A 27,649-nucleotide genomic window follows, 5' to 3' on the forward strand; every position below is an offset into this window, starting at 1 on the left:
AGTATTTCCAGCAGAGGAGTGACGATTTGTTGGCAAGGCTCTGAAAACTATGCGTATTCAACGGAGTGCAGTGTATTATTATTATTAGCAGTGTGTGTTTGTGAGTGCAGCTCATGTCTGCCCCATAGCGGGCAGATCAAGCTATGACCCTGCTAGCCATGGAGCTACCCGATGGGTCTCCCAGTTTGCTAAACTCAATTAAAAACAGAATATTGACTGGGTCGGTCGCTACCACGAAGCAGGATTTGGGGTTTTCAGTCCCACGACAGAGGATCGATTCTTACCGGGATAGACCACCATGGTATCCTGCTCCGGAACAGGTTATGTGGGAGATAAACTGGTATAAAATCACCGCCTACTGACCAATCAAAGCTTGGTACGTGGATCGTAAATTAACATCACACAAATACAAATAATATAGTCATAATCCAGAAAGCAACACCGTTCACAGACAGACACATGAAAAAAATGACAACTGGCAATAAATCGCCGACTACGTAAATGATTTAAAATGAACAGATGTATAATATCACTGCTTAATCTAAATCACGATATCAGACGATATATATGTTAAATTAATGTGACGGATGTATTCTGATGGCGTGTGAGTCAATATTTTAGCCGTAATCTTCAGCTGCAACCAGCGTTGTGAAGCAGACTTGGGAGCAACAACAAAATAATCAGGATATATTCTATCATATCATATTTTCACTTATGCGAGTCATCTTGTTGAGCCAGGTGACATGTTTGATGCAGTGTTACTTTGCTCCGGTTACTTTTATGAATAATGTATAACTTATGAATGGAAACCTTCTTACTGCTTAGAATTATGTTTTAAAATGTTTTTTGTTTTTTTAAAATTCGCTCCCATGTCTGTTTCACACCGCCGGGGTTGCAGCTGAAGAAATGCAGCAAAAATAGTGTCACACAGGCCATAAGAATACCTCCAAGCAACAATAGTTTCACGGAATACACACACACATACACACATACTGTATAGTTAGTCAGCTCTGCTCGTGCTCTCCCGGTGACCATTTCCCGTTAAAAAGACAGTATAAGCAGTGATATTATATATCTGACAATTTTCGTGGTATAGGTTGCATTGCAGAAAGAAAAATGCACATGTAGCTTTTATTCATGGATTGAAAAAAAGACATTGGATAAACGTGGTGTTTGTTATTAAAAATGGCACATTTATTGCTACATTACTGTTATATACACAACAGTTCTCTATATCTACTTTATATATAAAAAATAGGAAACTGGAGGCACTTTGAGGACATAGCCTACATAGATGTTGTCCCCAAACATGAGTGAAGACAGAGAGATTTGTAGCAGGTCATCTGTTGTAGAGGACAAAAAGGGTCTGTTAACAAAGGATATCAGGTGCATTTTTGATCCTTGGATACTGCAGACATATCTTTCATGTAAAGAAATAAAAGTACAAGTCTTTAGTAGAGATTTTTCATATCACAACAACACCACGTTTTTTTTTCTGCAGAAAGGTTAGAGTGACTTGACAAAGAAAATAAGGGTTGGGGCTAGTCCGAGGGGCAAGATTTGGGATAAAATGACAGGTAGAAAACCAAATACTGTTACATATCAGTATCAGCTTATAATGATAAAGCTGATATATCACAGCTGTACATACATATCAATGCACATGCCAGTCAAGGACAAAATTATACTTAACAAAATCAGTACATAAAAGATGAAACATATTAAGTAGTTTTCAGCGTCAAAGTTGAAGACCGGGTTATTAGTCATCTTACATTTAATGACACACACACTGAAGCAGTCAGCGTGTGTGATTCTTCATTTAGATGTTCTGAGACACTGTCAGATGTTACTGAAGTATATATGTTTTTATACATCTGTAATATAAAAAGGTACAACCTATAAATCATCAAATGCAACATCATCCACCATGTAGCAGAGAAGTATTCAGGCACTGGTGAGTAACCATTATCAAAACTCCCAAAGTCAGGAAAATGACTAAGGCCACCCTATTTGATTCATTTTATGCTTCATATCATTATGAAACAGTGAATTGTGTTGCAGATTGTGCAGACCTCCCCCTCTGCCCCCTTTCCCCAAACTAATCAACAAGCTCCTCAGAGAGCTGGACATCCGAGGAGAGCGGCGGGGGAGTGTGCCGAAGAAAAATATTGTGTTTCATTTAAGAAAAAAAAAAAACTGTCGCAAACACCAGAACAATCCAATTACAACTGGCATGACAAGTTTGTTTTCAAACATGCATTTTAAAAAAAGAAAAAAAGAGAGAGAGCAATATCACAACATGTGATGTTACAGCCAGATAAGTTTGTCATTTCTAACATTTCTAAGCACCTGGCACAAAAGAAAACACCTCACTTTGTTCCTGGAATCTAAATTGAGAGTCGTCTTACATTTAAACAACGTAAACAAACAAAAAAAAGAAAGCGCATTCCAAAATGATAAAAACAGAACTCATACAACTATCTTACAAAGTAAAAAAAACAAACCAATAAAAAACAACGATAAATCAATTCTACAAAAGGAAGATCCTTACAACAGGCTTTGCAATTGTTCAAAAAAAGGGGATTAAAAACAAAAAAAAACACCAAATGCTCAACACAGCAACAACCAAAACAAGTCCGAGTGAATTCTCTACAGGGTAGCAGGAACACTCATGATCCCTTTCAATGCTCGATTTCTCTCTTCTAGCAAAATGTGATTTACCAGAATACAGATTGCTCAGAGACTTAAGTTTAGTAAGCTCACCATGCTGTAACAGAGTCTTTAGGGATGATGTGAACCGGGGCAGGCTGAGAGTGACTTCATGATGCGGGGCAGTGAGAATGACATCTATACGCTGGAGTCCAACCTGTCGGGCGGCGCAGGAGCACATTTGACTCAACGTCACTGTGGCTCCTGGATTCGGAGCGAGTCTTTGCTTATGTCTCTCTCTCTCTCCAGCAGTCGCCACAGTTAAAGGAACAAAAGAATAACTCGCATGTGAGTTGGTGACTGTGGCTCCTTTTTTGAGCCAAACCAAGAAATAAAATGAAAAAATGACATCCAGAAATACCAGCACACCACAAAGAAAGGAGTCTCTGATGTCCCCAGACCTACCTCTGTGATTCCGTCATTGCGTAAGAAGATAATAACGATGGCTCTCTTATCTTAATGAAACACTATGCATTGGGCCTCATTTGGGCACATGTTTAAACAGGTTTTGTTCAATCATAAGATATAAACCCGGGTGTCCCTCTTTGCCTGTGAAGAATGTAAGACCTGCTTTTCAGATGGGAATGCCAATAATCAGCCAACAACACAAATCCTAACTCTGCTTACACAAGCAGTTGATCCAAAGGGTTTCATTTGATCCAAACAAGTTTTGCTCCCAACATGTAAAGCAATTTTTCAAAATGTCTTACAAAAACATGATCATAAGAATGTCCTTATGTCCAATTTCCCACTGTCTCCAAACCGGTGTCCTCGGTTCAAAGTGTTGTCTTGTTAAGATTAATACATTTTCCCTCTTCCTGTAAGAGTGTGCTTGTTACTTTTGTATTCATAGTCAGGAATGTGGCCACCTGCTTTGTCAGTAATGAGGTGTGTGCGTGTGTGCTTTCCAAAAGTTGATTAACACACACTGAGATGCATGACAATGATAGATTAAGGCCACGTGTTCTAAGGGCTGTACAATCAACAGGAACTGGAAGGGAAAGGAGAAAAGTGTTAGTGTTTCCACAGAATACAAAACAAGCTATTGTTCATGATGTTATTGCAGCACAAATCACACAGTACAAACTCTGTAGACTGACCTGAGAATCACATATGTCCATCTCCAAGACCAGGGTGACCCCCGCCAAGCTGCATCTGGGGGTCAATGCCTGACACTTTCTCCTCCTCTCTCCTCTTGAGGCAGGCGGCCTTTGGGTTCAAATTACGCTCTTTGAAGAAAGGACCAAACACGCAAGTTAAAAACAGTAAGGGAAGAGGACAAGGAATTCTTGAGATTATATCATTATGCTTCCCCCTTAGAGATCTTTTAAGACATTAAAGCAGAGTTTTGAACATAAAAAAAAGGTCAACAGCAGACGGGGAGAACAGAAAATGGGAAAAGCAAGACAAGAAAATGAAAAGAAAGACGAGAATTGCAGACGTTTGGCAGAAAAGCAGGGATATACTTCCTCAAATAGTCTCCCCTTCTTCTCCATTTTTCTTATTTTTTTTTCAAAGTGATACGAGCAAACAGCAAAGAGAAAGCCAAAGTGAATGCCACACAGTAAGTACGATCAAAATCAAAGAGGAGATGTCCCTGTGGGTGTCCAGCTATGATAAGAGATGGTTGGTTGTCTATGTGGATCAGACCTTCCTGTATTGGCTGACCTACCTCGCACCTGCTTCTCCAGGCCCATTATGACCTGGACAGCCTGCTGCAGGATGATAAGCTTGGTCTGGGCCTTGTCACTCTGCATGTGGACCTGAACCATCCTGCCCAGATCTCTGAAGGCTTCGTTAATGTCACGCACACGCACCCTCTCCCTAGTGTTGTTAGCGTGGCGCCGCTCACGCTCCCTCAGCTCCTTCTCCTCGGCAGTCAGGTTCTCATCGGCAACACTGCAGCCAGGAGGAGAAGTGGGGGTTGGAGGGGCTGGTTAACAAACCCAAATGACATCCCTGGCTGAACCTGGGCTAGACGTTCTCCCTCTACCCGCAGTTATACAGTCTTAAGCCTATGATATGACTTTTAACTTGTTTATTGAAGTTTTCCTACACAGAATCCTTGTTTAGTTGCTACATTTTTTGTTTCTTTATGTATGACGCTAATTTTCAAGCTCTACACCCAAGATGAGAACAGTGGAGTTGCTGAAGAAGATCCCAGTCGAGTAGGGCTGTGTAGGAGAGCGAGCGGAGGAAACAGTCTTTTCGCAGATCTACAGATATAAATAATACATACTTTGCAAACATGAATAAACGTAATGTCAATCAAGTGTCGTGGGTTGAGCGAGCGCGACACCAAACGATCTCAAACCAAGACACGACGGTCAACCCGAGCGGCCCGGGTCTAATTAATCTGTCCTGAAATCTAACCAACCAACATTTCAATTTGGTCATTGAGGTCCAGGATGGAAGTTGAGGGGATTTGGTGACTGTCCAGCAGAATGAGAGAAGTTATGAGGAGGGAGAGAGAAAGGGAGAGAGAGAGGAAGCAACACCCTCTGCCAACATAGAAAGAGCCACAGTGAAGAGAGACGGAGGGCATCATGTTAAATACATCAGCAGTAGATGTATTTATCGGAATGGGAGGAAGAGGAGGTCCCTGTGGATATCTGTAAAAAGAAAATGACAGAGGACAGGGGAGTGAATGAAGAAGTGAAAAGGTTTGTCTCAAAAAAAAAAAAGGGTGAATGCTTTAAAGGCTGTGACATGCAGCACAGAGACAGACACTGTAACAAAGCTGAAGACAGGTTAATGCACAAGACTACTGACAGCCCTGCGTTCATGCTAACCGGGGTGCCAGTGAACAGACAGGTACACTATGTGTGAAAGGTTTAAAACAAAAAAAGAAAAACGTGAAATTATGAATTTGCTTATAATGAGGCAACAGTGGAGAAAGCAAATGAGCACATAAAGATGTGTTACTACAGTCAGAGGGTAAGGCAGAGAGACACATAAGCATTTTCACAGTGGAAACAGACGGCCAATTATGAGACATGGCAACACATACTGCATCAGGACAAACAGCAGTCCTGTATGTGTTACCAGAGGACGAGAACCTTAGAAGATGAACAGGACAATGGGCATGTCTTAAAAACAGGCACACAGCTTAATTTCCTTATGCTATGCCCTCACTTTGGTGAGGGACTGAAAAATGTGCTTTGACTCGCTGGTGTTAAGCGGGGACACCGGGCCTCATTCACAAACTGTACGCACCATTCTGTGCTTAAAACTGTGAGTACCAGCGCTTTACGCTCAAATCCAGGATTCATCATGACGTCGTTCTTACTCTGCCGACAAATTTAGAACCGCCTCAGACCGACGAAGGCCCGGCCGGCTGTCTGCATCTCATACCAACACCACATTCATTAAAAAAAGGCTCTAAGAGACATTATTTAAAACCCTTAGTTTACCAATGCATTGGCCAAATGTATTAACCAACCATGAAACTGATGCCCTTTCATCCTGGTCAATTATTGTCATAATTCAAATATATTTTATATTTCTAAGCTCTATTGAGGTTTCAGAATGAAGGTTTGAATGGAAACAACGCAGCCATCACTGAAATCCAAGTCTACAAATAGTTTAATACTAATAAGATTAGTTTAGCCTGATCTTTATCTGCAACTGTACCAAATACAGAACTACAAGTATGAATAGACTTGAAACAAAAAAAAAAAGAAGCTTCGCAGCATTGAAACGTTGATTCATAATTGGAACGTCAACGTTATGATTAAAGCTTCAAAGTATTTGGTTCAGCACTTATGTACCAATTATGAACAAATTACATCTTGATGAAAGTCACTTCCACCCTCGTTTCTTTGACATATTCCACTTATGGATCCTTGTCCTCCTCCACCTGTTCCCTTATTTTTCTTCATAAACTTTAACATTAAACCATTTGTTATTGTTCTTTACCTGAGCCCCACACTCCGTCTCTCAAGGGACACAACATTCAACACCTACCATCTCAAGTGCCTTTATTGTTTTTAATCGCCGTCACTCCCGTGGAAACGCTTTGTAAAGGTGTGCCTTTCTGCCTTCCACGTCAACACATTATATCGATGTCTACAGTAGTTTGTATTTTTTTAATCTTTGCTTCTCTTTTACAACATCACTTCCTCCATGATAATCCTCCAGACGAACATATCTCCTTATTCAGAGAAATGAGGATGTGGCAGTATGCTGATAGCGAGCACGCGCCCGGCAGGTGAGCACACGTCATGAAGCCGATGGTAATTTTACGCGTGCACTCGTTTTCTTCACCACGTGAGAACATTTCTACGCATATATTAGTGAATGAGGCCCAATGTGTTTACCAACACAAGTGGAGTCAAATGAAGTACCACAAGGAATTTCAAAAAGGTTTGAAATAAGGACATGAAAGGAGCTGGGAAGTGAAGCCGTGTGGGAGTTTGATTCTGTAAAGGAGGCCCTTCCCCTCCTCTTCCTTCCTCCCTGGACACCCACTGACCTCGAACTTGCTGCTCCAGGTTGAGTATAACGTTAACGGCCTGTTGCAGTACGATCAATTTGGTCTGCGGTTTCTCGTGGCTCAGATGGAGCTGACACATGCGGCCCAGCTCCTTAAAAGCCTCGTTGATGTCCCGCACACGTAGTCGCTCGCGGGTGTTGTTTGCCATCCTCCTCACTTTCTCCCGCTCAGCCTTAACCTCCACTGGTAGATCTTCATCGTCTTCCTCATCATCCAGACTAGCAAAGAGCCAATGGCAGATGAGGCGGAAATGAAACAAAAGTATGCGTACAGTTCACTGATGATAAGTTTCCAATTATGGTGTGAAATACGTTTCCCTAGTAACGTCAACTCCACATGTAGAGGGATACAACTCCGGAGTAATTTCATGACAATCACACACACTGCTACAAAGGTTGGTAACATTAGGGTTTGGTCTTGGCAATTTGTCAGTTTTTGACCAAATAGCACCGGAAACAATGGAGAAATTAACTTCATTAACAATGAAACTCGCTAACAAACAATAGCATGTCAGATAATGTGATCGACAACTGTAGCAGTGGTTTTTTTGTCATTTAATTACTTTCAGGTTGAAGTCCCGTTGCATGAAGAGTTGATCTTGTTTAAACTTAAAAATCTTTTGTCTGTACCGTTGCCTGCTAGATTAGTGCATTTTCTGTTCATGAACCTTTATATCTGATACAGATGTTGTTACGCCTGTAAGGATGTCAGAAAGGAGTTATCCTTTCACTCTGCCACAACTCTTCTTGGATGTAGATTCAGATTTCTGGTCTCTGATAGTCATGTTTGGTTTTGTTCTTTCCTCCTTAATTTACACTTTTTAATGTAGATGACCGCTCCAGCTAGTGAGGTATCCTACTTAACAGAAGATGAATCCTTTAACAATCCAGATCAAGCAGATTTATTTATATACATATAAATATATAAATAAAACTGGTCAGTCTCTCTTACCATGCAAGAGAAGACTGGGGTGCAACTGAAGTTCTTTCAAAATGAATTATTGCCTGTTTTGATTTTGTTGACTGAAATAAGAGATTTACTATAAAGAATCCTATCTAGAAAGGTTGAAAGACCATTTTCTTGACACATATTATACTTAAACCACAGCAGCATGTTATGCCATGAAATCTCATGCAGTGATAAAGAAGTATAAATCTTGTGTGGAAAAAAAGGTTTTGGACACCTTGTTCCCAGGCGGGCCTTCATCTCTTTTTTCTCATCCTCTGACCTGTCGGTGATTGAGCAGTTTTCATCGTCCTCCTTGTCCTCTCGTTTGATATCAGAACCACTGGAGCGCTTCAGGCTACCAGACAGGCCTGCACCGGGAGTTCAGAAACAAGGATACCAGATAAGATAACGTATAGAACCCAACGAATATGAATTAACCGCCAATGTTGGCAAAGTACTACCGTCCCTTCTGACACGAGAGTAGAAAACAACAGATAGACTCACCTGTGAAACCTTCAGGCTGAGAGCCTGGCGGGACAGATGTGGGGCCGTGGTGACCGTGCATAAGTCCCCCACTAGAGGGCAGACCAGCAGAGTCCTCATGGAGACCAGACATCTTCAGGACAACAATTAAACAGCGTTTCAATGACCTTGCAAGAAGTTTGAGGTACTAGCAGAAGAGCAACAGAACGGGTATACCGCTCACACTTTAATTTGAAATACCACACTTCATTTTGTCATATGTGGATAGATTTTCTGTGCCGCTATCAATTCATCTCACCAGTCCTGGCAGGCGACTGGCCAATCCAAGTGCTGCACTGGTGAAGCCTGGAGGTAACCCTAAGCCAGACGAGAGCAGATTGTGCATCTCAGCCAGGCCTGGCACTCCTTGTCCGCTGGCATGACGCTGTAGAACATTGATGGCTTCGTCCAGACGGTCCTCCATTTTGCTCGGCTACAGAGAATGAAGAATAACGGACGATGAGACGGCAGAAGGCTACGCACGAAGGAGTGTAGCATCCTGTATTTGCCTCTGTGATTTAATTCAACAATATTTTGTTGCATCTCCCACATGACAAAGAAAAGACATGTTGACTCACCATGGACTGAATTCCACCCTCAAAGTTGGGTGACGGTGTGGCCTGGCCAGAGGACCGAGTCCACTGTGACGCAGAGCCTAGAAAAAAATATAAGATCACATGGTTTTGCTGAGTACATTTGCTCCTCATTGCCCGATACGGCCATGTTAACACATAAGCAATACCCCACGCTCAGTGTTGGCTGTTTGATGATGCTCTATTTATCTAAAAATGGACATTGGATTTTTGAATGAATTTCAATGAAAAGTTTTTCATTTCGACGATCATCATCTTTTCCCACATTGGTTCTTCTCTCACCTCGTGCCAGCAGCAGTATTTGACGAGTGGGACGAGGTCACTCATGGACTCAATGCAGAGACAAATGGAGAAGTGTGACCCCACCCCATTTTACATGTTTACTGTATTTTCATTTGTTCTCTCATAAGTTATATTTGGATGTTGTGTGCGCGTGTGTGTGTGTGTGTGTGTGTGTATGTTGGTTAAGCTTTGGATGGTGTGCCATGATTTACATGACAGTGCACTTGTGAGCTATTTCCAGAACTGCTGCAAAGTTAAAAAACCGGAAGAAATTTCAACAAAAATATGGACATAACACCAACACAAGAATCTTTGAATCTTGAAAAGATCCCTTGAAAAGATCCCTCTGCACAGAGATGAAGAACTTTAACATCAAGTTTTACTTCCACCTTTAACCCAATAGATGGAGCTGCATTGTCACTAAGAACCATCCAGGCTTAGTTAGAATGACAACAATGGATTTTTAAAGATCATACACAACAGGAAGGACCCTGTGTTGAATCAACAAAACGACAAAACAGCTCAGGAAAACCGGACTAGAGCTGTTCCCTCACCTGAAACCGCCTGGGGAGAGCCAGAGGGAGTAGACGGAGACGGAGGGAAGGTGTTACTGTGTGGGTCTGGAGGGTAGATCTGGACAGAGGAAGAATGTTTTTAATTACATGCAACATATTCCCTTACATTCATTATGTTATAGAAACATGATAACATAGAACACTTCTTGTGTTGATTTGTTATTACTTACAGATGCCAGGGCTTTCCCAATCTCATCACCCGAGCTTCCAGGTGCTGCTCCTCGATTGGCTTTTAGGAAACAAAAAAGCATTTCAATTGAGGATCCTGTGCTCAATAAATAAGTGAGGATGTTGCATGAAAACATAAAGAGCACTTTTCACAAAGAAAAGAGCAAGCATTGAAGGGTTTACCCATAATAGGGTCAGCCATAGGGGGTGTGTGGCTGGGGACCCCGAAGCTGCTGGGGCCAGAGTGGGGGCCAGAGTGGAAGCTAGAGGGATGAGTCCCGTTCACCTCACTGCCGTGCATGGGGTAGTTCTGGGGCGAGAGGGGCAGTGGCTGCCGTTTCTGGGAAGCGAAGAAACAAAAATGAAGCCCTCAACGGTGCATTAGTCAAAAGGTGTCGAAGAAGTTGTTAAGCCTTCATAGAAACACAAGACCAAAGTGAGAAGGCCCAACTCACCAGTCTGTCTTGGGGGTTGAGGGCAGTGAAGGGAACATGCTGGTTCAGATGGGGAGAGTTGCCCAGCATGGCAGAATAACCAGGCTGTACCATCGACCTGGCAGAGCCCCATGGATCAGAGGGCGGGTGGAGGCCTTCTGTAAGGGGGGGGGGGGGGGGAGAGAGCGAGAGAGAGGAGGATAACCAGCCACAGGAGATGAGAAGACAATAAAGGCCACATATGAGACATGTCACATTACCGCGATGACTTCATTCAACTGTAATGCACTATTCAGCACCCAGGCACCATAGGGTGTTCACTGTTCACTAGCATACGGCTGCAGCACCTAAGTTCATCCAGACTTCCCTAAGGATATTGTGGGGACCGAATGTCACATCCCTGGCTGTCAAGGAATATAATTATCTTTCTTTGTGTCCGATACATCTACCCCCATTAACAAAAAGTGTCAGACGAAACTTTTCAACCCAACACAATGAACAAGGGGAGGCACTGAAGGCAGGTCTTGTTTTGACTGACCTTGCACATAGAATGGTGGTGAGAAGACGTTTCCTGCCTTGGAGACCGGGTAGCCAGCATTGTCCCTGTTGAAATCCTCTCCTGAGGCAGATGCATAAACCTACAAAGGACGCACAGAAGAAAATAAGCGTGAAACTGGTCAACTCAATGGTAGTAAACTTAGTCACAAACCATTATAATGCTAAAAGCAAACTATATGGTGGAACTTACTCGTTGCATGAACGACATGCAGCAGATACTATATATGGCATATTACTTTTGAGATACTCGTAGGAAAGTTCCTTGGGAGATTCCTGGGATGACAACCAATTGATTTCCCCATAAAATACTATCTGTACCCGAGTTAAGTTCTCAAAAAAAAAAAAAAAAAAGCATTAAATCCCTAATTAAACACAGCACTTCAAAAGTATGTGTTCCTTACTAGGCTAGAATCCATTTTTACGATCTGGTTTTACTACTTAATTCAATAAACAGGCTGTTGCAACATTTCTGCAGACTGGAGCACTGAGCATTATGTATCGAATATGCAGTGTCAGTGAATTTATTGGGCTCCGTCTCCCATGTCTGTGGGGCTTTTGCATTATATTCTGTTGAACAGAAACACACCGAGAATAGTTTACAGATACATAATTCACACTCTTTAACACAGCGAGATGAGACCACACAATGGGAGATGCAGTCAGATTCAGTGCACGGTATAATGGGTGGTAAGGAACCAATGTTCTGTACCACAATAACATTCTCAATCAACACTATTCTCGACGAAAAGCAAGTATCCAAACTGCATCTGCAATACTCAAATCCAAATGGACTGAAGTTTTCTTCTGTAATTTGATTAAACAGAGAGAAAAGGAGAGAGAAAAAGAGGGGAGAGGAGAAGAGGGAACGAAGAGATGCACTCCTAATTACTGAACCATCTGCCGAATGCTGGATGGCAGCCAACTCCACTGGCAGCTGGGAAAGAGGGATGGGGGAGGGAGAGAGAGAAAGAAAGGGGAGGGAGGCGGAGGGAGGGTGTGGGCTAGAGGAGGGGGGGAGGGGGTGACGAAGAAACAGGAAGAAAAAGAGTGTCCAGAGAGTGGGAGGGAAAAAATGAGGTGGAGTACGAAGCCCAGTATACATTTCCTTCAGTGATCCACGGTGGCCATAAAGTAAAGGGCCTACAAATACAACGCACTATAAATACATGCTGCAAATGAGTGGCTGGGTTAATGAGTGCCTTTTTTCCCTCGCTTTTCCGTTTTTTCATTTCGGTGGTGTAGATGCACAGCTGTAAGAGCTGGATGTCCTGTACAGCAGCCAAGGAGAGGCTTAAGATGCCGAATGGTATGTGGAAAGGGGCGTAAAACATGACAACATGAGCTCCCATGGACCGACTGCAAGAGCTGAGATATAGTTCAGGGCTGCAACGTTTCCTGATGCTAGTACTCACCGAGGACGGCAGGCCAGGGGGCACCTTCCTGATCTTTTTGGGCTGTGGTCCTGAGGGGAGGACGAAGGAGGGAAATCACATAAGCATTCACACGCACAAAAATCTTTAACTTAAGTGACTTCACAACCACCAATGTGGGATTCATTCACATAGCGCCCTTCCTGCTGAAGCCCTGCTAAGCCAATCCAACCATCTGTCTTGTGACCGCTCATTAATGCGTAGAGAAAAGGTATTCCAGTCCGATGTTATTCAATAACTTTCCTCGTTGAGAACTCGGTGATTTCACTTTCTTAAACGAAGCAGAAGTGAGATTTCTCAAACACTTTAGAAAACCTCAGCAGGAGAAGTGGGGATATACACAGAGCTATAAATATAAATCAGAACAAAGAACACGCTTTCTGAAACGATATCTTAGGACTATGTTCAACAACCGTGCGTGAAACCATCCTTCACAATCTTACCAATGGGCTCCTGTGAGGGTCTCCTGCGAGAGTTGCTTGCCTCATAGGAGGAATAAAACTGGGAGTTGGGCTTCAGGCCAGACGGGGAGAGGGCATCGGGACTGGGCATGGGCATCTCACTGGGCATAAAGCCCGGCTAGAGACGGTGCAAAAAAAAGCACAAGCTTCTGTAGTCAGTAAAGTAAATCATTGTGGCAGGAAATTCAGAATGATACAGGAAGAGAAAACCCGAGTAAGCGACAGAGTCTCCCCTAACGAGCTGGAGGAGAGAAGGGGTGACACGTCCGACTGCTTTACCTGTGCTGCAAATGACGAGTATGGTCCTCGCTCAGCCTTCCCTGTTAGGACAACGGAATATAAAATCAGGTCATGATCGTGAATATTGGGCTTTTATGTTAGTATTAAATCTCAATCCCCTTTCTCCATTTGGGGGGCCTCCCATCTGCTGTGTGAGTGTATTATGATGATGTGTGGTATTTATGGCCCTGGACAGCAAAACAACAACAAATTGGCCCATTATAAATGGTTCAGGGGCAATTGTGCCAAACCTCTGTCCCCTCCCCTGACAGTTAAACAGAGGAGAGCTATAGGCTACCATAGTCCCAAGGGACAGCCTTGTTTGTGCATGGGTGCCCTTTACCCCCCCCCTGCCCTGAACACACAAACTGCAACAACAACACACGAAAAAATAAACCCTCCTCCACATCCTCCCTGATTACTCTGCTCCCTTCATCCACTGCCACCTAAGCAGAAATATGGCTTGCACTAAAGTGGTACATTAGTGTCCAACCTAGGAACGACTGCCCTCTCAAACAAACACCTCATTGTGTTGCTTCAGTCACTCCATTGATACAAACTTGTGCATTTCAATCAGCATGTTCTGCTGTCATTAAGTCCTACTATTAGAAACACTAGATTCTCTTTGGTTTTCTTAAAAAAAAGACTTTGTGAAAGTTGTGGTTTCTATGCTTCAGCAGTTTAGTTCAATTAAAAGCTTACCAACAATCCCTGATCCATACATGGGGGCAGAGGCAATGCCCTCTTGCTCATTGTAAAGGCCTTGTTCTGCATAACCCTGTGGGAAAGACAACAGAGACATTAGGGATGTAAAAATAGATACAAATAAATTAAGCCCCAAAGAAACTGTTGTGTGTTCATGTGAATAGAAAAATAAAAAAAGATTATGCAACTGGGCTCTGAGACTGTGCACTATACCTAGTGTTAGGGCAGGACTGACACTGATGAAAGGGTGAATATGGGATTCTTCAGAAACTACAGGATTACCGGTACTATAGAAACCCACAAATGTACCAATAGTTCTTATTTGATCGAATGAAGAATGTAGATTGTTGTCGGTCAGAATGTGCATTTATTTGCATAAGGTATACAAATAAAGCAAATGAATCCAGTTTAACCAATGTTGAACTCAGAATATCTGGTAATTTGATTGGTTTAGAGATGAGATCATAACCCTTCTGAATTGCTGCTCCAACAAATGCAAACCCATTTCATACCAGTAAGAGTCTGGACGGTAACATTAAGGCTTTTTGAGCTTCATAATATTGCGTAATGTGTGATGAACCACTATTTCATGATTCAGTGTGAATATGTTTACGCTGTTGTTCATAGATCACGAGTCAAATGTCTCCCTATGTGGGCAACATATCTTAATTTCTAGTTCCTGGTCAAAGCAGTAAAGTGTTTTAAACTAAGAGAGTAGAACTTTTTACCCACGACCAAACTGGTGCTGTATCGGTGGTCCAAATATTGTAAACTAATATCATAAATCGTGTTTGTGTGTGAGCCGTCGGGTCACCCGAACTTGCACAACGCAAGTTCGGGTGATCATGTAATTTATACACGTTTCACTCAATAGCATGACATCTACGAGCTCAGATAAGACGTACCCTTCCTTGGTTGAAAGATGGACCGTTCTGTTCTCCTGGCCCCCAGGGGCCGGACCCACTCCTGTCATCCATACCTGTAAGACAAAGAACTGGGTTAGGCCTATTAACCCACGAAAAAAGGCACACGTTCTTAACAAGGACTCACGCTTAAGCTTTGCAAAACTCAGTCTAACTTCAGGGAATGATGAAGTTGACCTGCTTCGATTCAGTTATTTTCCCCGGCTGCTCAAAGTAACCTCGATTGAAGAGCCTCACTTCACAGCTCGCACAGAGACGGCATAGTGACAGCGCTGTCACATAGCGTGGATATGAGCTGTAGGAAGTTTGAATAATTAACACCCGGTATGAGGTTCCCAGAATCATCCTCGACATTCTTCATTCTCCCACTCCGCTCCTTTACATTTTCCATGGCAACAGTCATTCGTCCCCCATCCACTCTGTCGCATGAAGCAAACACCTTTGTGTTAACACAGGACGCACGCTGAAGCTCTCAATCGTACATCGTGGACACGCGTTATCCCCGATCCAAAGCGCTACAGCTTTCAGAAAAGATTAACGCGTTTTAAAAAAAAAGGGAAAAAAAAGGGTTGATTTTAAAGATTGGTGAAGCAGAAATTCCTGCCCGGCCCCTTTCTCTCAATCTCCTCTCGTACTGCAACACAGCATCTCTGGGGGAAAGCTGAAGCTTAATTGCGTACTGATTTGCATAATTGTGCATATTAATGAAGCCCGGGCCTATGAATATTCATATTTTTGTTTTGTTGTCTAATTAAAAAAGGGGAGATGGGAGAGGGGAGGGGGGGGTAGAGGAGGGCTAGAATCATGACAGGATCAGCAGTAGAGCAGACTGATGGGTCCACAGTGCTGAGAGCAGCTAGACTGCCGTGACAACTCTGATCTATACACACGACACCGGCAGAATAAGAGATGAAGGAGACAATGTCTCGTCCTCTCTCTATGGCTGACTGTCACTCTCCACGTCAATCACAGACCAGGAAGAAAATGCACGAACCGTTTCGTTCTGCTTTAAATCAGCAGCTCCAGACAAGAAAAGGCTCCAGTTTAACGTTTGAGACCGCGTTACAGTTGTGTTATCAATACTACATTTAAGTGAGCGAGTTGCAGTGCCACACAAAGTATTGTCAGACAAGTTGAACAAGCGTTCATTTTTGGGGCAACATTCTATCTTCCACACACACCTACATTATCACCATGTATTCAGAACCAAGTAGGTATCAGAACAGTCAAGATGCAAAGCTAATTATCCAGACATTTTCACCCTCTTTACAAGAACTGAGGCACGAGAAACACAAACTGTCACCTTTCATTCCACAAATAGCACGGCGCATACAGCACTTTACAGAAAACGAACACACAAGCCCTCTCGTATAAGAATACCCTTTTCAAGGCGCTCGAGTGTAGGGTGAACAGGTGTTAAAGTTAGACATGACTCTGGGCTCAAATTTAATTGAATCAATGAATTGTGTGAGGAAATAATGGGAGGATTAATGTGAATATTCACACCTGAAGGAGTGGAATTATGGGATAAAGACGAGGGGAAGTAAGATACACCAAGAGGAGTCAGTGGAGAGCAATTTAAATGAATGTAAATTATTTCTAATAAACTGATCTGATGATAAGCAGATGAACAAAACTGAGCGAACTGCCTTTCATAAATTGGAAATTTCATATCATGACATTAACCACACAAAAGAATGATTACAGACGGGGTTCTATCACTGCGGTCACTGTATTGTGTGTTTTCTATTAATGTGCCGGAATACTATTACCTCTATACACAAATCTATTGTGGATTGAACCATGAGAGTAAAATGTATAAATGAATGTGTGTGTGTATATATATATATGTACATATATACACACACACATATATATATATATACATATGTACATATATACACACACACGAAAGTGATTGGGTGAGGAAGAGAAAGCCAACGAGAGGTTCTTACCTCACTGATGATGAAGGAGGGAGAGACTGACTGAGCCGGTGTCATTGATGGCGGAGTATGTACTCAGATATCTGACTTAAGTAAAGTACAAATACCACTTTCTTTAGAAAATGTACTTTGCGGTTCTCTAGATGACATTCGGGGCAGTAATATAGCAGCAATAAACCATTATCTATGTTAAGACACAGTGGAGTATAGTATGGAGTCGCTCTCCTTCTGTGTGTGTGTGTGTTGTAATCCGAGCTTCTCTACGTTTTGTTTACATAGCCGGGCCGCCCCACACGTGCCTTTTAGTGCTTGTACAGCGGTTACAGCTGATAATGTCGTTGTGACCGGCAGCGTCATAGCAGACGCGTAGCACGCCCCCCCCCCCTTCAGTTCCCTCTCAGTTTAACACCGTTAGCTCCGTCAGCTCATTGCTGTTGTTTGCACTGTTAGCACCATTAGCTGTGAGCCGCCAGCGCAGCGTCGCCATGTTGAGGAAACAGAAACCCTCTGAATTTTGAATGTAGCACAGTTAATGCATAAAAGTTAAAGTATTCACTGTGGAGCCAAATGGGCTCTTTAGTGGTTACATTATGATATATAATATTAGATTATTATTATCAGTGATACAGTAACATGTAAGAAGCATATAAATAGTGTAGCTGGTTGCAATGGAGCTAATTTTATTAATTTCTATACATTTGGGTGGTTTAACTTACTATGTAACAATACATTGTATTTTATTTACTGATAAATAAATGTAGTGAAGAACAAATAGCATCACAATTGTACTGAAGTACAATCGCTGCAGCTCAGATGCCTCCAGTGATCGGTAGAGGCCCGTTCTGTTGACTGTACATCAGATAGGTTGAAACACATAACTGCCGGCAAAGCAGTCATGTGAAAATGGTATAGTTGACTTGTTTTGGTCAATTAGTTATCTTATCGATGTGGTCCCGATAAAACTAGGCTTGCCTGGTCTCCTCCAAATTCCAATGCGTAAGACCCTCTTTAAATTGTTTTCCTGAGCCTTGCTTGTGTCATTTCAGGGTTACTGTGGCTCAGTGTCGTCCTCCAATCAGAGGATCGGCTCCGCTAGTCCATGCCGATGTGTCCTGGGGCAAACACACACCGCAGGCTGTGCCTATGAATGCGAGCGTGTTCTGATGGGCAGGTGGTGGTGGTGCAAGGCATCATAAAACTCACGGATCAGATCAGCACAAAAGAAAAAAGGGAGCAAATATAAAACTTTTAGAGATCCCTGATCATTTCCCCCCCCCCGCTGATACTAATTGCCGATCATTGATGATCCATATTGGCAGATACAGATCCCTTTGTTTGATTATAGCAGCTGGTCCACAAGGCTCCAGGCTTTTTTGCCACCGTTCCAAAAATGATTTCAACCGCTCTGAAGTCAGTAAACCATCAAAAATTCAACATGTTTTACTTTTACTTTGTTAAAGTAATTTATAGTGTTTTTTCAAAAAAGGCACACGCAACTCAGATGATTAGGGAATAAAAGATTGTATTATAAATAATGATGTATTTATTATAAGCCGTTTTATAGATTTTCACTGAATAGAGCCTGAACGCATCATAATGTAACTGAGCGGAACCTTCGTTCATTAGCCACTTCACCAGCTCTCCGTTGGTCAATTTGAACACAGACTGGTTGTTTACAATGTAACATTATCAGAGATCCGCAAACATAAATCACAAACGCCGATGTCCCGATCGCATATTCTACTGAATATCGGTGGATAACGACGTCAGTAAAACTTTATTTCACACCGTGATGGTTAACGTTAAACTGTGTAAGTAATCAGCGGTTCACATGTGCCGAAGCGTGAGGGGCGATCCGTTGCACCACTACAGTATCAGTGTATGAATGAGTGTATGAACGGTGGTGACTGGGTGAATGACATGTAGTGTTAAAGTGCTTTGAGTGGTTGGAAGACTAGAGAAATGAAACCATTTCAGGTGGTTGGATAAATACGCTGGTAGAAAAGTGAATACTTTTGAGAGTATAGACATCTCTATACATTATCATCATTGGTTGACTTTCATGTTGTGAACAGGCGCAACGTTTTTGTCAGAACTGGGATCAGATGTGTTTTTCTTCTACTTCCTCACTATTACCAGCAGGGTTTCCTTGATTCAGACACATTTTGTTAACTCAGTTGGTACTACAGTTAGAAGTTGTGTTTTTTTCATTATTTTTTCTTTAGATTCCTGTGTCATTTTTACAATTTCCATTAGCAACACCAGAAGTGCCAAAAACCATTAGGAAACCATGACTAGCGCACCACTCAGACAGTCCACCGGGACGGGAGGAATAAAAATGAAAGCATAGGGTGAGTAACATCAGACAAGTTCACTGGTGAACCCCAATGCACTTCTCCTCCCAGCATGAAACGCCCCTTTGAGCATGGCTAGTCTTTAATTACACAGGAAGAGATACTGGAAACAGACAGCCAGCCTGAGTCACGGGCTTCATGAGCTAAACTCCGGCATATACGCTGACCAAACTTGCAGACGTGCCTCAGCTTTTACGTGAACGGAGCCCCGGGCACCTAAAACCTAGTGTTCCATTTTGTCGACACACCTCCTTCCTTCCTCTGCACACATGAGTCACACAGACACAAAGCATGATGTCAGGTCAACTCTTAAGAGCGTGAACACTGTTAATGAAATACTGAACAATGTACAATAACACAGGCCTGGCTGTTTTAACCTGGGAGTCACCGACTCTCTCTCTCACACAAGTTCTGACACTGTATGAAGTCACATACATTAGAAATAGGAATGCACCAATACCAATACCTGGCTGATACAGACTCAAATACCTGGATCGGATATCGTAACAATGGGGCAAATTTATTTAATTCAATTTTGTTGAATGTTTTTTTACTGGAATTTAAATTCCCGTGTAAGTTTTGACCATTTTCTTGCCGCTTTGAAATTGATGTAGTGTAACAATTTGTTATTTTAGTGAAATTGTATCAGAGTATGTAATTGTTGCATTTTGTTTTTAAAAGTTAGAAAAGCAATGTTTAAGTCAAGCCCACACAGTGAGGCACACGGTCTATTAATAGAACATCGGATCGGTGGAACTGTAAATGACTTGTGACTTCAACATCCTTTGGTCTTTGTGATTCTCCAACACATCTATTTGAAAAAAACATGCAAATTTCAAACTCTTCCCCTTCTGCATTTAAGCCCTACCTAAGTTTAAAAATACTTTATAGGATTCTCAGTTTCCAGTCACCAAAAAACGAAAGTGCAGTGAAATGACTTTGACTGACTAGTGACAGGTTCTTTGAAACACATCTTAGTGTGGCTTTAGGTAACTAGAAAAACATTTACCAACGTTACTACATGCAGACTGGCATTTTTCCTCAAAACTGTTCTTTTAGCCACGACAATATTCAGCAGTACTGCTCAAACATATCCCGCTGCAAAGTATCTTCAACAAAAAGTATGGCTTTGTCTTTTACATTTTTGGAAATATGCTTTCTTTCTGAGAGTGCGCACAGATTTTAGAATTGGTGTCTGTAGAGGGTTTGTAGCAACCTCACTGTGACCATAAGACTTCAGATAGCACTGCGTCCAGCATGCAGCTACTCCTAAAACCACAAATGGTTGTTTTTATATTTCTGTTTTTACACAAATGAGATAAAACATTGGATCTCATGTAATGAGTGAGCTTCAGAGATGTTGGTAGGCATATCTTTGACCTTTAGAAAGAGCCGGTCTTGATGCTTTGTAGTTAACATTCAGACATGAGGGCCACACACACTAACCCTCTGTCAGCCTGGAAGGTGCTAGAAATTCCCCATTTGCTCCTTCAGAGAACAGTAGGGCTGTAGTCACCCAAAGACAATCTCCGTTGACTGAAATTGTACCTACTTTTAAACCGATGGATTGATCAATGAGGAGAATAAACAATCATGTTAGTTGCCATTTATATTAACAAAATGGCCACAGTGGACAGTGCACGCTACCTGGTGTGTATGAATAATACACGTGCCTGCCCACATTACAAGGAACAGTGTGTAACATTTAGGGAGGTGTATTTCTAGATATTGAATAGAATATTCAAAACTATGTTTAAATCAGTGTATTTACACAAGCACAGCACGCACGATCGGCCTAAAGATATTTTTTGTAAACTTCTCTGCCGGCTGAGACAAAGCAGCCAGCAGAGCAGAGGACGGATGTCTGCGTTCTTTTAAACATTCACTCAGAAATATGATTTATCTTATTGATATTTTACATTTGTTTCCAGTGAAATATGAATGACTTTATATGGTGACTTTGGGGGGGGGCTGAGGAGTATGGAGTTGGTTGCAACGTGCCACAAATCACTAGATGCCACTAAAACCTACACACTGTTCCTTTAATATCGTTTCTGTAAATAGAACCATTCTAAGCTGTCGTAGCGCCTGTAGTTATATTATAGTATCACACACACACATCTCTTCTGCCCCCAAAATATAATGGATTTAGAGGCGCTCATCTTCTTAAACCCAACAATGAGAATTTGGTCGGACAATAGCATATCGACCGACCCATTGACCAGAATGTGGCAGCTCTTAAGAACAGCCACTCAATTAGTAACAATAATTAAGACAGTAATGACTTTTCACAGCAGTGGAAAAAGAAGTATCAAACTTCTAAAGAAACGTTTTGTACCACTGCAGCATTCCACTGTACTTCTCTGCTGTTCTTCCACGTGCTTATTATGTCCCCATATATCATTGTTTAATACTCTGGAATATGCTGAAGCGGCAGGTGGACAGCTGTAGAAATGCTTTTCACGTTTCCATAAACCTCTTGAAACTTTGTTCCTGCTGTGAAAACATATCTTTTTGGGAATCCACTGTCAATAGCATGAATTTAAGCAGACCATAGTAGCTATTTGCATTTCTTTAACAGGTAGCGAGGGTGTGTGTGTGTTTGATGCTAAAATGATTTTGAGAGGAGCATAATTTTAAGCCTGAGGGAGAATGCCATGAGCAGCCGTTGGATTGATAACATCAATGTGTCTCTTTTGTAAGTACACACCTTGCTCCAACAAAGGAACATGTAAGTGGCCCTCAAGTGAATGGAAGAAATAGAGCCCCCTAAACCCCACCCAGCTAACGCTCGTCTTGTCTTTCATCTTAGCTTCAATATCCTGTTTCATTTCTATTACCAACCGAAAGACCCACTGCACTTCTACAGATGCGAGGATGACAGAAGACGGTTCGTGCAGGGAAGGTGGATGTGCTACAGCAGGAATAGCAAATGACAGGTAGCCATTTTTAAAAGTGAACCACTTTTTGTGTATGAAAGCAATACAAAAGGGCCCCAGAAACATTAAAAAACTAAAGGAAACTGATATTCATATTGAGTATTTCCAAAGCTGTTTGCATACATGTCTCAAAACTGATGGGCTAAGCTAATGATGAGGATGGGGCATGGCTCCAAGTGAAAATGAGTTATGTGAAGAGGATAAGAAGGGTGCGAGATTGCAGGACAAGGGAAAGCACTTCTTCACAGAGTAAGCAGAGAAGATTAATTGGGCTGTTTCCCCATCAACTCCCACCCCCTGTCTCTATCCATCAGTGATTGAATGGCAATAGCTGAGAAGGTGAGGAAAGGACACCTGCAAGGCGAGGATGAGAGAGTGCCGAGGAGATGACGCTTGATCTACATAAGATAAAATAAACGGGCAATTTTCCTGAGGTTTCTTCCAATAATCTGTGATCTGAAACACAATTGATGAGAACAGGAACAGTTTCCTTTTCTATTACCATTCAAAACACCACGAATTAGTGAAGGGTGGAGTAGTGCTATACTGTCAGGGGATGTACCAGGGAGCAATACAAACTAGCACGAAGCTTTAGGGGAGAGAAAGGAAAGGGATTTATTTTTAATGACGTTTATTTTTCTCTAATCAAGACAATCAAATCCAGAAGAAGAGAGCATTTCATTTGTTCTGGAGGCAGAAGAAAAGTAAATCATTTTATTTAAAAAGAGAGAAATCTGTTTTCGTCTTACCTGAACCTCCAAACTGACTGCTGGCGAGAGTAGTCGGACGGTTTTTGCCGTTAGAAACTGGAGGCTCAAACATCTGCAAAGAGAGGAATTAAACAGTTAACTGCAGTCCATGTAAGACTTTGAATTACCACCTAATCAACCTTCACACATGCAAAGATGATACAACTCAGCAAACTATCCTATCCTGTATATCCCATCGTATTCAGCCAGCAGTGACAACAGGCATGAAGCAATCTACACTTTCAGCTTTCACTGAGTGACCGCTAACATTTAAAGTGAGACAACAACAACAGTCTCATGAACAAAATGGCATGTTGCAATCGCTGAAAAGCCTCTGATATTTATTCACATTTCAACATACTTGACAACTGTTGAAGAATCATAAAAGTGAAAGCATAGAATGAAATGTACAGGGTGCACATTCAATTCAATGTTCAGAGATCTTACCGCGCTAAAATCCAGTAAGTCGTTGAGCTCCTTGTCCGTTTCCACTGCAGCCATTCTCTGCTGCTGTTAACTCGGCCGTTTCAGTCTCAGCAAGCGACTACAAGCAGAGGTAAGGCGAGTATGAGTATATCTTCACTTACAAATACGTGGTTCAGAAGATAATAGTTTAACTGGAGCCTCGTTTTAACATGTCTGAGTGAGTGCCCGAATTGTTGCTTCTTCCATTGTTAAGTTGTTTCTAGCGGCGTTGTTGATTGCCCATCGCTCAACAATAAAGCTGATGAGCAAAATGTTGTCACAACCAACAGGAATGGTGGCAAACGTTATGAGAATAAGAAAAGAGATCTTTTTAATAAACAACTCCAGACAGTGTCCAAACCTATATCCAGCGTCAATCTAATAATGATTTCTCCCAAATAATGATTCACATGACTCAAAAGTATTCACTTTGCTCAATATGAATATGAGAAGTAACGAGGATAAGGCTTCTACTTCCTACATCCACCGGGGGGGGGGACACTATTATTCGAGCGCTTTGCGACGATTCCCGTGTCCAGCGCCGCGTTACCAGCCCTACACGAACAACTGGTTTTGGGTAAAGACAGGAGGAAAGGAATAATTTTACTAATAAAGTTGTGGTATGGCCACACATGGCCGATGCATGTTTGTGTCAGGCATGGTAGTGTGCTTGAGAAAGGCTAAAACGCTCATCTAGAACGAGATCATCTTTATCTAAAATGAAACGTTGGTGCTGCAGATGTAGCCTTCTTGTGCGACCATCAAGCTATTGAACAAGTACTGAGAAATCCACTGAGTTCTAAGAGTTTCCCTGTTAGCCCGCATCTAACACGTGTGACCACGGTTTAGCCACAGGCCACAGTGCATTCGTTGTTAGTCGGGTCCAGGACTCGGGCAGCTTCCTCTACCTCAAACACCAACATGCTCTAACAGCTCTTACGAGAACCGTAGAGCAATAACAGGACGTAATTCTCAAATAACTAATGTATGGTCCGGCCAGCCGGTATCAAATGCAAATTCAGGCCATGTGTGTTAAACATCTAAATAAGTATAATTTCTACACACGGTGAGCCAACGAGCCGACGCTTTGCAATACAAAAGCACTGCGGTAAATACCATCTGGGCAAAATCATAATGTTATGATTTTGTCAGTGCTCAGAGGTGTTGTATGGCACCTGTAAAGCACGTAAACAACTAAGTGACGTTGAGTTTGTGTTGTTGGTGGTTGACTTGTGGCCACTGTACTTCTGAGACTAGAATATGTTATCATTGGTTTTCTTTACTTTGCCACTTTAAAAAAGGATTTGAAACTGTGTGCCTCTTTTAATTGCCCTAAAAGCTGCCTCACGATGTTTTTCTACATCTGCAAATGTTGATACAACATATTCACCTCATGAGTGCCGGCAAATATTGTCTGAATATTACTAAGACTGCAAAATGACATGCATTGTTCAACAAAAAGCATTGGAAAACTGTGTTGCCAATAGAGAACGTTGGGGTGCAGAGATCTGTCACCAACAAGACGTAACTTAGAGTATAACAACTACTATAACTTCAAACATTTATACAAATTTTAATGAGCAATTTGGCAGTCAACCAACAAAAGCTGACCACTGTGAGATTCTCCAAATGTATATTTTGTCCAACATTTTGTTTTGTTGCAATTAGTTAGTCCAGTCAAGAAAGGGACAGAAAGCTAAAATAACAAATACTACAACATTCATACAGTATTTTAAACAATCTGGGTGAGGCTTTAGATATTTAGTCATGACCTCATGAAGGCGACATATGTAAATGCTCCTGGGATGATTTCACTTCTACCACTAAAATAACTGAGTATCATTTTCAGGGCATGATTGAAAATTCACTTTAAATCTAAAATGATGCACTAGACACAGAAAAGTCCAATTATCTTAAGTAAGTTAAGCTGTTCATGGCAACTAACTTGATACCTATGTTATATGCATTAAAGTGCAACTTTTACCAGTGATACTCCTGGAAATATTGGGAGTAATGTCACTACTTTGTTTATAATCAAGTAAAACTGTGATAACATCTACATCGGACTCTGAAGGCACGAAAGGATGCAACCACTGAATCAAGACTAATGGGGAAAAAACTAATAAAATAATGTAACATGGAATACTTTCTGAAAGAGAAACGACTAATGACTAAAGGTGTTATTACATAAAAACAAGCGCAAATACTTTGGCACTACATAATGTGGTGATTCCTGTCTTCCACTGAGCTGAGGTCAAAATGGGGGATAAGTGTTAGCCCCTCCTAACAAATGGAAGTTGCATACGCTTGTCTTGAGCACCCCCACCTCCGGCCTTCCCATTTGGCGAAAAAGTTTTAAGGCACAAATACCCCCCATAACATCTCATACCTGGCGTGAAAAGGGAGATTTGAGAGTTTTAGTGTGTCGTCGGTGGGTTTAAACCCTGCGGGACGTTTAAAAAAAAGGCCTTAAAACCTGTTGCCTGCTCCCCACGTCGAGCAGCAGAATGGGGCACTAAGGAACACAAAGACTCGGGCCACCAAAGTTTCAGCTGAAAGGCCGGAACCCGACAAAATGAGAATAAAAGTCGAGAATTCTTGAAATAATTGTTCAAAAACGTGTTTTGAATGAAGCAAGATGGAGTAAATAAGGCTTTAGCTGCGTTCTTGTTGCGTGTTAAAGTGGTGTGCTGTTTGGTGGAGGGAGGGTAAAAATAAAATAAAAAGAATACCCCAGAGTTACACTTATCACTAGGATTTCATTATATTCACACAATGTTGCGTTTTAAACCTACGAGTACAGTGACCTACGCTACATTAGTGAAACTCTCACATATTGGTACCAGGTGGAGAATACTGCCATTTTAGCTACAACCGGGAATGTTGCACCGTTAGATGAAACAAATCGATGTTAACGCTTCACGGCTAACGTTAATACGCTTGTGTCTAGAAAACCCGACATACTACAGAAAGATGAATCCTGGGGGGGCCGATTGAGTCCGACGATATGCTAATGTGTAGTAACAGCTACCGTTATGGCCCACTGAAGTGAACAAAGACGTCTTTTCCACCACATATAACCCGCCGATAGTCCGAATTGTAAGAACGCCGCGAGCTCGCTCAGGCCGAAGGGACGAAAATCCAAGACCCCGCTTTTCCCGGCTGAGGCACTCGGTTACAACTTGAAACGATGCGCTTAAAAACTTGATCATTACTCCGGTAACAACGCGACAGGCGACTCCTGTTTGACATGCATACGTTTCTCGTGAATGTATAGTTAGACACATATTTACCTGGAATCAATTTTCTGGCATCCAACAGGGAGAAATCGACGGCTGCAGTAGAGAGAAAAACAAAGTTGTGGATCGGATCCTTCCCCCCGTGGTCCGGACTGTGGGCTCGATGAAAACGAGGAAAGACAATATGAACCACTCCTCCCGTCGACTCGTCTGCTTCTTGTTTTCGTCACGAAACTGAAAACACGTTTCTAACCATAACGCTGAAGCCGCTCTGTTTCCTTATTGTTGGAGAAAATGTAACAATTTCATTTTCCAAGTAGACATTTTAACAGCCTCCACATTGTCGGTTCCAATGAAGTGAATATCACTCCGCAGCTCAGCCTACGGGGGGACATGGACGCTGAAACATCAGCGATGTCCAATCTCGACTCAAACGAACACGCCAAACGCAGCAGGCTTCAGTAATCCTCGTACAACCGGGGCAGTTATCTCAAATACAATAAAATACCTCTGCTTTGTGGGTGTAAACACGACACAAAATGACCGTACTTAGCAATTCGCGGGGACCTATGTCGACTGGCGGATGAGGACAGCGGAAAGCCCAACAGCCTCGACCAGTAGAAGATGGAATGATAATATCACAGGGAGGACCAATTGGAGACGAGACAAAATTGATTGACAAGTGGGACGTCCAAGTATATTTCATCATCAAGCTTTAGGGCAGTCTCGTTTTGCCTTCGGGTTGCTTGCGTTTTAATTTTGTTCTCAAGCTGTGCCTGCGCTACAGAAAATGTTCGTGTTTGTTTGTGAGTCTGAGAGAGATAGCAGTCCGCCATCCTCAGCCATGCTCTTGTGCTAAACATGGATAAGACCGGAAG

General features: G+C 42.1%; 1 protein-coding gene across 4 annotated transcripts; it reads right to left on the minus strand.

Annotated features, from left to right (window-relative positions):
• On the minus strand, positions 1-27,112 carry tcf3a (transcription factor 3a). Of its 4 annotated transcripts, none has more exons than XR_013772637.1 (20): positions 26,826-27,112; positions 23,515-23,611; positions 23,068-23,140; positions 15,065-15,138; positions 14,157-14,232; positions 13,455-13,495; positions 13,158-13,293; positions 12,697-12,746; positions 11,265-11,364; positions 10,748-10,884; positions 10,476-10,632; positions 10,295-10,353; positions 10,104-10,182; positions 9,253-9,329; positions 8,934-9,107; positions 8,657-8,768; positions 8,433-8,520; positions 4,527-4,608; positions 3,810-3,938; positions 1-3,700 (listed from the first exon to the last, which is right to left on the minus strand). XR_013772637.1 is itself a non-coding variant. In XM_079284920.1 (20 exons), exons 2-19 carry the CDS (start codon positions 23,566-23,568, stop codon positions 3,817-3,819), a joined length of 1,836 nt encoding a protein of 611 aa, XP_079141046.1. In that variant the 5' UTR covers positions 23,569-23,611; positions 26,826-27,112; the 3' UTR covers positions 1-3,700; positions 3,810-3,816. The 4 variants fall into 4 exon arrangements, 2 of the variants coding, with proteins under 2 accessions (XP_079141046.1, XP_079141045.1); XR_013772638.1 differs by lacking the exon at positions 4,527-4,608 and adding an exon at positions 7,362-7,422; XM_079284920.1 differs by having other exon boundaries at positions 4,382-4,608.
• Positions 27,113-27,649: the final 537 nt, after the last annotated feature.

The sequence above is a fragment of the Melanostigma gelatinosum genome (assembly GCF_949748355.1).
Source record: "Melanostigma gelatinosum genome assembly, chromosome: 15".
Lineage (NCBI taxonomy): Eukaryota > Metazoa > Chordata > Actinopteri > Perciformes > Zoarcidae > Melanostigma > Melanostigma gelatinosum.

Excerpts from the sequence above, each read along its gene's own strand:
- tcf3a (XM_079284919.1), bottom strand. The coding sequence starts at position 23,568 with ATGGCTGCAGTGGAAACGGACAAGGAGCTCAACGACTTACTGGATTTT. Across the intron at positions 11,365-12,696 it reads CCCCTGGCCTGCCGTCCTCG|GTTTATGCATCTGCCTCAGG; the intron begins GTGAGTACTAGC and ends CGTCCTTTGTAG. Across the intron at positions 8,769-8,933 it reads CCAGTCGCCTGCCAGGACTG|ATGTCTGGTCTCCATGAGGA; the intron begins GTGAGATGAATT and ends GTTGTCCTGAAG.